At 41.8% G+C, this 13,572-nt stretch overlaps 1 protein-coding gene across 1 annotated transcript in view; it reads right to left on the minus strand.

Moving 5' to 3' along the window:
• Positions 1-8,693: 8,693 nt before the first annotated feature.
• The window catches only part of LOC143282764 (myophilin-like), a 51,193-nt gene continuing 46,314 nt past the window's right edge, over positions 8,694-13,572 (minus strand). The window contains exons 2-4 of the mRNA XM_076588519.1: positions 12,858-12,973; positions 10,325-10,529; positions 8,694-9,265 (exon numbers count right to left, since the gene is read on the minus strand). Coding sequence (XP_076444634.1) covers positions 9,080-9,265; positions 10,325-10,529; positions 12,858-12,973 — 507 coding nt within the window. The 3' untranslated portion in view covers positions 8,694-9,079. The remainder of the gene's footprint in view (positions 9,266-10,324; positions 10,530-12,857; positions 12,974-13,572) is intronic.

Consider the following 13,572-nt stretch of genomic DNA (forward strand, 5'->3'; position numbering starts at 1 on the left):
CCAAGACTGCGAACAGAGGGAGAAAGTGAAACAGGTGTGCTATTGATCAGAACAGAGTCAGGAAAGGAAGGATGTTGACGAAACTTCTTTGGACAGGTTATCATAAATTCAGTCTTATCATCATTTAATTGCAGCTTGTTGAGAGTCATCCAGTCCTTTAGGCCAGCAATGCACTCCTGTGTTTGAGTCACCAGTGCATCAAATTCAGCTATGGAAGCCGACTGATAAAGTTGTGTGTCATCAGCAAAGCTCTCATGCGACATCGCATGATGACTGATGACATCCGACACAGGAGCCGCATACAGCACGAAAAGAACAGGACCTAGGACGGACCCTTGTGGGACACCATATTTCAAGGCAGATACTCTAGAGTATGTACCATTTACACACACTTTCTGTGTACGATCTGACAGGTAAGACGTGATCCATTCTAGTGCAGTGTCACGAATACCAAAGGAAGTTTTAAGTCTGTTCAAGAGGATAGAGTGGTCGATAGTGTCAAAAGCTGCTGACAAATCTACGAGAGCGAGAACAGATATCTTCTCCTCATCAAATCCCGAAAGCAAATCATTCACTATTCTAAGAAGGGCTGTTTCGCAACTATGACCACGTCTGTAAGCTGACTGGTGGGAATTAAGTAAACCATTCTGCTCCAGATGAGCTAAGAGCTGAGACAATATGATCTTTTCTAGCAGTTTTGATAAAAATGACAGATTAGAGACAGGTCGATAATTTTTCAAACAATTATGATCCAAAGATGGTTTCTTGATGAGTGGACGTACAACAGCAGACTTGAAGCTTTCAGGGAAACAACCAGACAGCAAGGAAGAATTGATGACATGAGTAATATGTGGCAGTAGAACATCAATACATTCAACCAACAAAGAAGACGGGACAGGGTCAAGCTCACAGGATTTCGGACAAGCGCTCAGTTACGCTGCTGGTCAGGCATCTGCTTGGCAGATGTGGTGTAGCGTATATGGATTTGTCCGAACGCAGTGACGCCTCCTTGAGCTACTGAAACTGAAACTGAAACTTTCTTTTCTTCCCTTTGCCATTGTACCTCTTCAATATCATTGTTGGCCGGCTCCGGCTGGGATGAACCCTTTGTTGTTCTTGTTGTTGTGTGTTTTGATATTGTCAAATCTCTTGTCAGGAGTAGGAAAGAAAATGTCTGTGGTTCCCTTCTCTTTTGCTTTTTATTTTGACTAATATCGTTACAATGACTCAGTATTCTCATGGTTTTGACAGTGAATATTATGATAATTATAGTAGTGATGATTATGGTTATGATTGTGATCGGCAAGTCGACTTGATGTTGGTCGTGTAACGGAAAGAAGAAGAGGAAGAAGATTAGCAATATTATCATTGACATTACTTTTACATCATCGCTATTGTCATTGGGATTCATTGGTGGTTGTTGATCAAGCTCGTACGTTGTTCGGTTTGTGCTTGATTTAGTTGTTTTGCGTTTATATACATGCTTTTTGTTTCATTGAAAATGACGAAGCCGTTTCAGATGAAAAAACAAACAAACAAACAAACAAAAACTCCCACACAGATAATGTTACGTGGTCGGAAATTTCGAATTATGTTTCATCACCATTCAAAAACGATAATGATATTTTTCAACCAAAACGTCAACCAGGTGAATGTACATTAATTTTGAAAAACAAAGTGGTCACGCCAGCTTGTTTAATGGTCATTGAACAAAAAATGAAACACAGGCCTATATAGCCTTGATATGCAAATGAACACAGAAAGAGGAAAATGCAAGTTACGAGTCAAATTTAAATGACAACAGAGATGGGGGTTGGGGTGGGTGTGGGTGGGGGGAGGGGAGGAGGAGTTGGAGGGGTTAGTAGCAGCTGATATGTGTGGTGTTGTGTTCGTGTGGATGGTTTGGTATATCTAACGTCGAACTCTGATTACTTGATCGAACTTGAAAACACAGCTATATAGTCCCCCCCCCCCCCCCCCTCCCTCCCCCATCACCAACCTCCACCAAAACACCGGAGGCAACAAAACCCCAGACAAATATAACCCGGCACACATCGAACGGTGAAACGACGCAAAGAAATCAGTTGTCCACAGATATGAAAACAATCTGGCATTTTGTATGATTTTTTATTTATTTATATATATATATACTAGTTTGTGATCATTGTCTCTTTTTCTTCTTATTTTTCTTTTTTCTTTTTTTTTCCCCCTTTCCTTTTCTTTCCTTTTTTTCTCTCCGCCAAATGAAAACGTTCATGTGAAGCACCGCAAAAGAAAGAAAAAAGAGTGTAAATTCACAACAACGGAGGAAAAAAACTGTTATGTTCCGTGGTCTATGTGTGTGCACTCATAACTGGACAAGTCAAAATCAAGGGTTATCATCAGTTGCTATATAGCTCCGTCTGAGACTGTCGATGATTAAGATTGGAAAGGACTCCAAAATGAAAATCTCTGTACCAAAATATAGACAATAAAGGTTGTATATTGTGCGTATTATACAATGTTGTCAATCCTACTACTGTCAATTGCGGCGCATCAGTTCCGCCCGGAAATATCTGTCCACTGACGCAACATCTAGATTTATCGTTTCTCTCATTCTCTCGCATCTTGACTACTGTAACCCTGTACTTGTCTGGTTTGCCTGCTTCATCCATTCAGTCCCTTCAGTGCATACAAAACTCTGCTGCCGGACTTGACCTCAGAAAGAAAAGATCTGAGCACATCACTCCTTTTTTGCAACATCTCCACTGGCTTCCTGTCTCACATAGAATAGAGTACAAGATCAGCACTCTATATTATAAATGTGTCCCCTTCCTATCTCTGTGGCTGTCTGCACCTCTACACTCCATCTCGCTCTCTACGATCGGCTTAGGATCCACCCACATTCAAACACTCGACTCAGTGTTGGCCGCCGTTCTTTCTCTGTCTCTGGAACTTGTAATTGGAATGAACTTCCTCTTTCGCTTCGTCAGGTCTCCACACTCAGCTCTTTCAAGTCTGGCCTTAAAACACACCTCTTCCCAAAACCTTCCCTGCTTCTTCCTTGTCTTCAGTTTTTTTGTTTGTTTGTTTGGGGGGCTTTGGGGTTTTTTGTTTGTTTGTTTGTTTTGTTTTGTTTTGTTTTTTTGTTTTGTTTTGTTTTGTTTTCCCCTCTAGTTTTAGAGTTATGCATGTGTTTGAATGACTGATGCGAAAGCGCTTTGATTTGTCTCTGCACAAGATTCTTGAGCGCTATTTTAATATAATAATTGTTATTGTTGCTATCAGTAGTTGCATTGTTTTGTAGCATTATCATATATCGTCATGTGCTGTGAGATTACCGTTATCTGCTGTCAGACCAGCACATGTAAACAAATCACTGCGGCATTGACCTCTGTAGGGTGTAGTGGGTAACTTCAATTGTTCATGGACTGATAATAAAACTACACTGGATGGTTATGCAGACCTGTAATCAGTGACACTCACGTCAGTGATAACGGCAAACTGGCTCGCCGCGGTTTCAGTTTTAAAACGCCCACCCGGGCAAAGTTTAACTCACTCAGTACGGCCAGTCCTCTCTTCTCCTCTACACAGACCCCTCGGATGTCCAGTGGGTGTCTCAATGACCCAACCTTTAGCTTCTGTCGTCAAAATTGTGGTATTCTTTGTCAACATTCACCTCTTCAGTGTAAGAGCCTTCCGCTTGTAATATTTTGATGGTTGTAATTGGGGTGAAACACTGTTAACGTCGTCTCTTTCGCCGTTCGTATGGAGAGAGTTAACAACTTGAACTGACTGATTGGGGGTGTCGTAACAGAACAGGCTATAGGCGTTGGACTTCTGAGTTCGAGGCTCGTTTTCAGCACGATGTTGTGCCGGTCCTTGGGAAAGTTTTAGTTTCTCCAATTTTCTTCACTCCACCCTGGTTTGAATCCGGTACCCGAAACTGGTCAGGGAAGGCTGAAAAGAAAAAAAAAAAAAAAAAGAAAAGAAAAGAAAAGAAAAGAAAAGAAAGAAAGAAAGAAGAAATAAGAAAAACTGCCGAAAGAGAGGATTAGGCCCCGGCTCTTCCTCCGAGGTCATAACACACTGAATATGAAATCTCTGCCCCCATAGCCGGAAAAAGACAGGGGATCTAAAACCTTTTAGTTGATTGGATGGCTTGTTGACTGATCCCGGATCATTCGCTTGGTTGGCTGAATGGTTTATTAATGAATTGGATGTTTAATCAGTTGATAATTGCTGTGTTGATAAATGAATTTTGATTTGATTTATTTGCTGATTGTCCACTTAGCAAGCTGGTATCAGTAAGCTGCATGCTTTTGAAGAAGAAAATGCGGGGATAGTGGCAAGGCTGGGGGAGGAGAGATCACTTCTCCAAACCCACTCTGACTGGGCGTATAACTCTTGTGCCGTTTCCCTGTGTCAGTCTCTTACAGCCTGTAGACATCGCCAATACATCCATTGTTTCGTTGTCATTTCCAAAAGAAAACTCAGTAACTTGGCCGGCACAAAACATTGTCATCTGCACATGTTTCGTGTTGCTCATGAACAGACTCTGCACCACTGATTCAGTCTGCCTCAGTTCAAAATGATAAGACATGTATGGACTGGCTTGTTAAGCAACACAGTTCCCAATTTCCCTGAGCAGTGGTAATGGGAGGAATCTAGATTTTCAATATATTATTTTAATTTTTTCATTGCTTCACCATCAGCTCTTCCTGCAGGCACCAGAATACATTTTTTTTATATCAATAAAGGCAACAGCTTCAAATCACCAACCCAAGCTATTAAATACATCTGTGGAGGATGAACTACCTCTCAAACTATAGGTTTCTAAAAATATCTCTTTCAACATTGAAGCGTCTCGGACAAAATGACAGTGCAAAACAAACAAGTTAAATCTCGACAGAACCGATCTTTCCACAAAAAGCAAGTGCTCTTAACAGGAAGTCAGAAGCATGGAACATCGCTCAACTCAGCCATTTTAGAATAAACCATTTGAGGATAATGGGGTGTTTTTTTTTGGGACGTTGTGAGTAAAGAGTCACCATTCTGGTCCTCGGATCACTGGGGACTGTACATAGAAAGCCGGCTGAGCCAAGGCTGATGGATGTGATGTACATATCGTAGAAGTCAAGCCCAGCAAAACACCTACCTCGATCAGTGTTTCACTCAACTACACCACTTAATTTTAGTTGAAGAGAATAGGGAACGAGCGATGACGTCACGAAACTAGGATTGTCAGAGTTATTTCCCTTCATTTCGGTCCGCTTCAACAGCACTTTAGTTGACTCGACACACACACACACACACACACAGTACAGGGCAAATATTTCACATAATTTCACCCCAGTATCTGATAGTGATAAGATGCTATCTCCCCCACCCCAGGTTTCCATTTACTCTTCCCCAGTCTTTTGAAATGAAGATGTAAAACCTTTTGGTATTATACCTACATATCACTGTATGATTGTGTTTCAGTGTCAAGAGAATCTATCATGAGTTCTGCATGAAGATTAGATGGTCTTTTCATGAAAATTTCAAAGCAATCAATTATTACTGCTACTTTTTACACCCAAAGGATTCCACAAATTGATGCCACATACATGATTGTAGACACAATCTCATTTAAGTCATGATCAGCATCTGGCGACAAGAGGCGCCTCTTCCCTTGTGACAGAGCAGGCAGTGAAAATACTGACAGGAAAATTCACAAAAAATAAGATATTATGAGTAAAATTTCAACTTTTTCAATATTTCCTCTCTATTCTTCACTCTTTTGTTTCTGGTGTTTTCTGTTATTTTCACTCTGCTGTGCCCAAGGTGAAGAGATGGGGCCCAGCAGGGTGATACTTGAACAAAACAGTCACAGGCAGGCTTACTTGAAAACATAAACCTTTTATGTTGACCTTTGCAGTTAATCTCACACACACACACACACACACACACACACACACACACACACACACACATCAACACATGCATACACACACAAACTCAATCACACACACACACACACACACACACACACACTGATTCAGAGGCTGATGTACACACACACACACACACACACACACACACACACACACACACACACACGCACACACACTCTCAGACCCACAGTCTTTCTCTCCCACTCTCTTTCTTCCCCCCCCCCCACCCCCAACTCCCCCTCCCCACGCCCCCCTAACCACCACCCCATCCCCACCTTTTCAGCTCAGTTCAATCGAATATTTCATTGTAGAAATAATTATATGTTTGATTCTATGAATGTATAAGTATGCCTGTCACTGTGTGTGTGTGTGTGTGTGTGTGTGTGTGTGTGTGCACATCAGCCTCTGAATCAGTGTGTGTGTGTGTGTGTGTGTGTGCGTGTGTGTGTGTGTGTGCATCAGTCAATTAGTGTCTGTGTGTGTGTGTGTGTGTGTGTGTGTGTGTGTGTGTGTGTGTGTGTGTGTGTGTTGAAGGCGTCTTCTTCAGCACTACATCAGCCTCTGAATCAGTGTGTGTGTGTGTGTGTTTGTGCACATCAATCAGTGTGTGTGTGTGTGTGTGTGTGTGTGTGTGTGTGTGTGCATCAGTCAATTAGTGTCTGTGTGTGTGTGTGTGTGTGTGTGTGTGTGTGTGTGTGTGTGTGTGTGTGTGTGTTGAAGGCGTCTTCTTCAGCACTACAGCAGTTGCACGATTTTTTTTTTTTTTTTTAGCCTGATTCTCAGTGTTTTTCGCGAACGTGCTGTTTCTCTTCGTGTCAGCTCTCCAGTTTTTCTACCAGCGGGTTGGATGCTTTGCCTTCATAGTCAGACGTGTGTTTACATGGGTTGCATTGAATTGCGTCTCTGCTTGTCAGTGTACGCTACACACACACACACACACACACACACACACACACACACACACACACTCGCACGCATGCACGCACGCACGCACGCACACTGGGCGTAGGAGCAATCAAGGGGAGTAATGAAATGCTGAAGCAATAACAGGAACAAGTTCCCTCCCCTATCTTCATGAGGGCGCTGATCAAAGCAAACCAATTTCAATATTTAGATTCAATGTTGTGATCAAAACCTTTGACATTCTCTCTGCCACTTGTATGCCAAAGAACATGACGGCATTCTACCTAAAACAAACAAATAAACACACCAAAACTCTGTGTGTGTGTGTGTGTGTGTGTGTGTGTGTGTGCTTTCAATAACAAATAATTGCGTTGAAATAATTCGACGAGCGTGAACGACTTACTTTCAAACTGATATCTTCTCTCACTGTGATGCCGTCAACCGTTTTTGTAACGGATTCATGTTGGTCTATGAATAAACTTTGCATTCATGTATATGCGTGTGCGTGTGCGCGTTTCAGTGAATGTTTGTGTGCATACTTTCGAGCGTGTCTTATTAGGTAGGTTAGGTTGGGAGGCAGGTAAGTGGATGCATAAATATGCGTAGTAACAAGGTTGTTTCTGTCTGAGCAACCAGAAAGTATATATCAAAAGTAGGCTGTACATGTTTCATTTTTCATTCGCCAAGCATTCCACACACATTTTGTAGTGAGAACAAAATGTCCACTGTTTTATTGTGCAACGAATTAAAAACAAAACAAAAAAAAGAAGCGGCAAGTGTAATCACCAACAAATTGGAATCAACAGAAACAAAGTCAATAAAAGTATAAAAAGAATGAGAAAAATAAAATAAAAAAAGAAATGAAAAGAAGCAAAATCCAAACCTCCACAACACTGTGTTGCTTGACGTACCGGAAGTACGTACGTTATACAGTCTTTAGACTTCAGTATAGAAGAGGGTCAAACCTGAAGAGATAACAATGTGGTTTTCAATCAACCAACACTCCTGTGTTTCAGGGAGAATAGAAAGTAGGAGGCAGTTTTATAATCAAAACATAGCAGGATTCATTATCAAGGAGGAGAACTGGGGATTTCAAGAATCTGTGTTATTTCCGGGGTGTCCTTTGGGATATTTTGACTGGTCCACACAACTAACATACAGCTTATAACATGTCAGGATACAAACGCATTTGGAAAAAATCCAAATTATTCTTCCCTTTCTTTTGAAAAAAAAAAAAATCGTTCCGAAGGTTTCAACAACAAAAACAACGAAATTTGGAAACCTGGACGTTCAACTGAGTTTTCTTAAAGTATACACATTAAATAGAGTGGAATACTAAACAATCAAAAAAGTGAATGGAGGACAGAAAATAAAGGCAGTGTTTTATCAGTTAAATCATACAGTTCATGCAAGTTGCTTCTCTACACACTAGTTCCTACCGTCCAAAGTGGAATACAATAAAAACTACACTGCAATATATAACCAGATTTAAGTCAGTTCTGCCACACGGCACAAACACTCAAACACACAGGCACACGCACACGCATAATTACAAGTTTTAATAATACTGATCGGTAAGATGTTTGGCACTTTTAGTGGCCTATAAGAACAGCACCTGTTGATGATGAGTTAGAACGCACAAACGAACACACACACACACACACACAAAGGCACTTCAGTATACACACTACAGTTCTACATCCTGCTTGCCACTCCCCCCCCACCCCCCCACCCCCCACTCTCCCGACCAGAATGTTACAACTCCTTGACAACGATACCGATGACACTTGTCTTTGGTTAAATCTATCATCACCACCCCCACAGTCATCACTATCGTTATCACCACCTTCACCATCATTATCACTATCATCTGCCTTTCCTTTTTTTTTTTTTTTTTGTTTTTTTTTTTTTTATCTTGGCTCTCAGTCCCATGCAAAACTAGTCTAAATTGATGTAATAATCAATTATATTATTCAACAACAACAATGATAATAATAATACTAATAATAAATAATCGTCTGCCTTTCTTTTCTTTTTTCTTTTTTTTCAACCTGGCTCTGAATCCCATAGAAAACCAGTCTAAATCGATTCACTGACAAACTGTAACATCTAACAACACAAAAATGAAATAAAATGAAACGAACAAACAGATAAACAAATTTAAAAAAAAAAAAAAAAACGGCAGGAGCTCCCCCACACACACCCACACCCCCTTACAGGGCCCCACAGGCAGGAAAGGGTGTGCCAGGTGCCCCTCACGTTCAGTCGGTGATGCTGCGAGGCTTGCCCATGTTGATGCCGGCCTGGCTGGCTCCCTTGTTGGACCCGTACTGCAGGCTGACCACGTTCTTGGCCTCCAGCATCTGGGCCTCCGTGAACTGCCGCTCACACTTCTCCGCCATCTTGGGGCCCAGCATGGGGCCCGTGTAGTCGTCACGGGTCTGGGCCTGCAGGCAAACAATTGGGGTTGGGGGTGGGGGGGGGGGGGGGGGCGGGGGGAGGGGGTCACTTCTCCGTCAGTCCCATATATATATATCAAACGCAGAATAAACTCCTATGATACATGTTATGTCCAGTGACGTAAACTGCAAAGTTATCAGATTAAAGATACGTAAACAAACAAGTAATATTAAAAGAAAATAAGATTCAGTAAACATATAAAATATAAGATAATGAAATACAGCGCTTACATTACCATTCCAATGATCAACCTTGATCATTAACATACCGCTGAAGTCAAGTATCAATATTATACACATATAATCTTTTTGTTTTTCTTCTTTCTTTTTTTTTCTTCTTTTTCTTCTTCTTCTTCTTCTTCTTCTTCTTCATTCATGGGCTGCAACACCCACGTTCACTCGTATACATGTACACGAGTGGGCTTCCAGTACGTGTATGACCGTTTTTACCCCGCCATGTAGGCAGCCATTCTGCGTTTCGGAGTCCTGAGAGATGACACCTCAGTAAATTCCCCACACAGACCAATGTCCGTGTGACACAGCTCCTCAAACTCCAGCCCATGTCCTGCTAAACTGCCCTCTACACAAAGGACTGAAGCGCCAGATCTGGCCCAGATTCCCTCAACGCTCCAGAACAAGTTGTGGGGGAACGGCTACAGAGCTCCAGCAAACTGCGGACTTCGTATAACCTACTCTGGACTGACCGTCAGAACATGGCCTGGGAACGCTGAAGAAAATGAAGACACCTCTTAGTAGGGGGCTTAGTAGGTGGTGTCCTAAGTACGTTAAAACAGAACAGGCACCACTGAACACCACCGAAGTGACTCAGCAGCAGTGCAGGGTTTCCTCTGGTGTGTGGCCTCCTGGCGACCTAACATCGATGGTTCCCTGTGGACTGCCGACGCTGGAACTGCGATGGACGAACCCGGGTGTGGCCGTGTATGGGGGAATCTAAATGAGCGGCGTGGGAGTAATGCCACTGAAACGGTGCAGATGATGGGGCAGCAAAAAAAAAAAAAAAAAAAAGAAGACACCTCAGTCACTCACCGTGCGCCCCAGGGCGTGGATACAGAGCGTGACCTGGGGGATGTTCTTCTTCTCCCACAGGTCCACGGTCTGGAAGACTTCGGCAGGGGGCACTCCGTAGGCCTTGGCCGCCACCTGGAAGCGCTCGATGTTCTGCATGAGGGCGAACCCTCCGCCCTTCGTGTCGATCTTCTTGATGCAGCCCGGCATCAGCTTGTTCATCAGCCTGTGTAGGAAGGAAGGAAGGAATTTTTGTTTAATGTCCCGTCACACATATCGGTGATTGAAGACATTTTGTAAAAGTATTTATGAATACACCTGTGTATTATCGGTTAGAAGGGGTGGGAGATGTGGATGAATGGAGGGTTGGGGGAAACTGGGCAAATGAGGGTAAAAATGTGGGTGAAATTTGAAAGAAAAACAAAACAAACAAACAAACAAAAAAAAAACCTCTAAATACAGTTACAGGAAATTACTTAAAGGACTTTGTAAAAGAGAAGTCGTTAAACTGACAAGCGAAACAACTGATAATGAATGCAAAAAGTCAAAAACATCAACGTTCTCAGTCACTTGTGAAGACACACTTTCGTGTACAAAAGGCTTCATCAAGCTACAGTGAAAAATTATATGCTCAATTGTCAGGTTATTAAAGCATATACACTTGACATTAGAACAATACTTGGTCCGTAATGAATTTGATAATAGTCTGAGAGCTAAGCTCAGAATTGGTCTGCGAATCGGACCAAAGTCTCAGAGAGTCAACTGACGAAGTTTTAGACGTCTGGGCCTGCAGGCAAACAATTGACGAAGTTTTAGACTTGAATTCAAGCACCTATAAAAGTCTCTTTCTAGTATATTGCTTATTTCCTTGTATGACAATGGGCAATATACTTTTATACTATCTATATGATTTTTTGCTCCCCTTTTTGCTGCCCTATCTGCTTGGTCGTTATAACGGAATCCAGTGTGGGATGGTATCCAACAAAAATCAACATTTGTACCCTTCACAAATAGGGAGTGCAATAAATACCTAATTTCAAAAAATAAATCTTCTCTTTGATTATTCTCAAAAAGGAGCAAACCTTTTAAGACAGATTGAGAATCAACACAAAATAGGATATTACTTATTATGATTGGTATATCAACAAGATGATTTAAAGCCATAAGGATGGCCACCAATTCAGCTGTAAAAATTGAATGTCCCTTACCTAAATAATATATCAGCCTGTGTGTGTGCAAGAGGAGTAAAAAAAAACAACAACAAACAAGAGAGGCAAGGCCTTCAAGACTCACTTGTGATACACTTTTTAAAAAAAATCCAAGCTTTTTATGTATTGAGTATAATTTCAAAATGTAATGTTTAAGATGAGAAAGATCAGTTTAAAGCAAATTAAGTACCCTAGCATTAATTACAGAGTAATTTCCCTTTTTTACTATCTGCACCAAAACGTTTGCAAAATAAATAAAGCTTCCATGCTTAGCAAATGAAGTTCCTGTTTGAACAAAAAAAATTATAATAATGACTGCTTTTGTTGTTGTGTCAAATATCAGATCAAAGTGTCAAGTTCAGAGAATACAAAAATATAAATATAACAATAAATGCAGTTTGCATATAATTAGGCTTCATTTTTTATTTTTTTGTGCCCATCCCAGAGGTGCAATATTGTTTTAAGCAAGATGACTGGAAAAAACTGAATTTTTCCTATTTTCATGCCTAATTTAGTGTCAACTGACAAAGTATTTGCAGAGAAAATGTCAATGTTAAAATTTACCACGGACACACACACACACACAACCGAACACCGGGTTAAAACATAGACTCACTTTGTTTATACAAGTGAGTCAAAAACAAAAAAACAAAAAAACAAACACGGGGGTTTAGGGTGGGGGTGGTGTGGTGGTGTGGGGTGGGGTCAGTGTGTGTGTGTGTGTGTGGAGGAGGAAGGAGGAGAAATTTTGTTTGATGTCCCGTCACACACTATCGGTGATTGAAGACATTTTTGTTTTCGTATTAATGTATACATTTGAGTGTTGTCGTTTAGAAGTGGAGGGGGTGGGGGAGGGAGGATGTGGATGAATGGTGAGTTGGGGGGGGGGGAACCGAGAAAATGGTGTGTGTGTGTGTGTGTGACAAGTTATTTTCTTGTCATCCTTGCCATTGGCAATGTCGTCATTGTCACTTTCATCATCAACATCTATGGTCTTCATTATCATCATCTATGGTCATCATCATCATCATCATCATTATCTATGGTCATCATCATCATCTATGGTCATCATCATCTATGGTCTTCATCATCATCATCATCATCATTTATGGTCAGGGCAGTCATCATCATCGTCATCATCTATGGTCATCATCATCATCATCTATGGTCTTCATCATCATCATCATCATCATCAACATCTATGGTCATCATCATCATCATCATCTATGGTCATCATCATCATCATCTATGGTCATCGTCATCATCATCATCAACATCTATGGTCATCATCATCATCATCATGTATGGTCAGGGCAGTCCAGCAGTCCATGGCGGCGGTGCCGTACTTGCAGAGGACGATGCCGTCCTTGAGGAGGTCGTCATAGGGCTTCTTGCGGTCTATGGGCTCCCCCATGTTGGCCTCGATCCAGTCCAGAGCCTGGGTCTCCATCTCGGCGTCTCTCTGCAGCACAGCAACCAGTGAGGGAAGTGAGAAGCTGTCACAGTAGTACTAGTAACAGCAAAGTGAGAGCTGTATTATCAATGGTTTCTCCAGTCAATGGGAAATCATTAACAGCTTGGTCTTTTGTGAAGGACTATGACTCTCAAACTAGGAGGCAAAATTGCACTGGCTCTTAGTGTTGCAGCCTTCTGGGCTAGTTGGCCTTTGGGAACCATCCCAACGCCGACTGTCCTAAAACCCTCTTGGCCGAGAGAGTGGGGATGTAACTTGGGCAAGACACTCTCCACTATAATCAAATTCTAGCCCAGATAGTCGGGACAGCAGTTGCCTCCTCTGCTGTTCTGATGGTCATAGTCGGATACGACTGACTATCATACATACAGATACAGTAGTAGTAGTTATTGTTGTTGTTGTTGTTGTTGTAGGGTAGTAGTAGTGGTAGTGCACCGTGCACAGCACAACAAGCATTGAGGAAGCTGGCAACTGTAACAGTAGTAGTAGTAGTAGTAGTAGTAGTAATCATAGCGCCTTTCTTCGGTCAGACCAAGCTCTATGCGCTTTACAAACACGGAGTCATTTGCACAACAGACTGTCTACCT

Source organism: Babylonia areolata, chromosome 6 (assembly GCF_041734735.1).
Source record: "Babylonia areolata isolate BAREFJ2019XMU chromosome 6, ASM4173473v1, whole genome shotgun sequence".
Classification (NCBI taxonomy): Eukaryota; Metazoa; Mollusca; class Gastropoda; order Neogastropoda; family Buccinidae; genus Babylonia; species Babylonia areolata.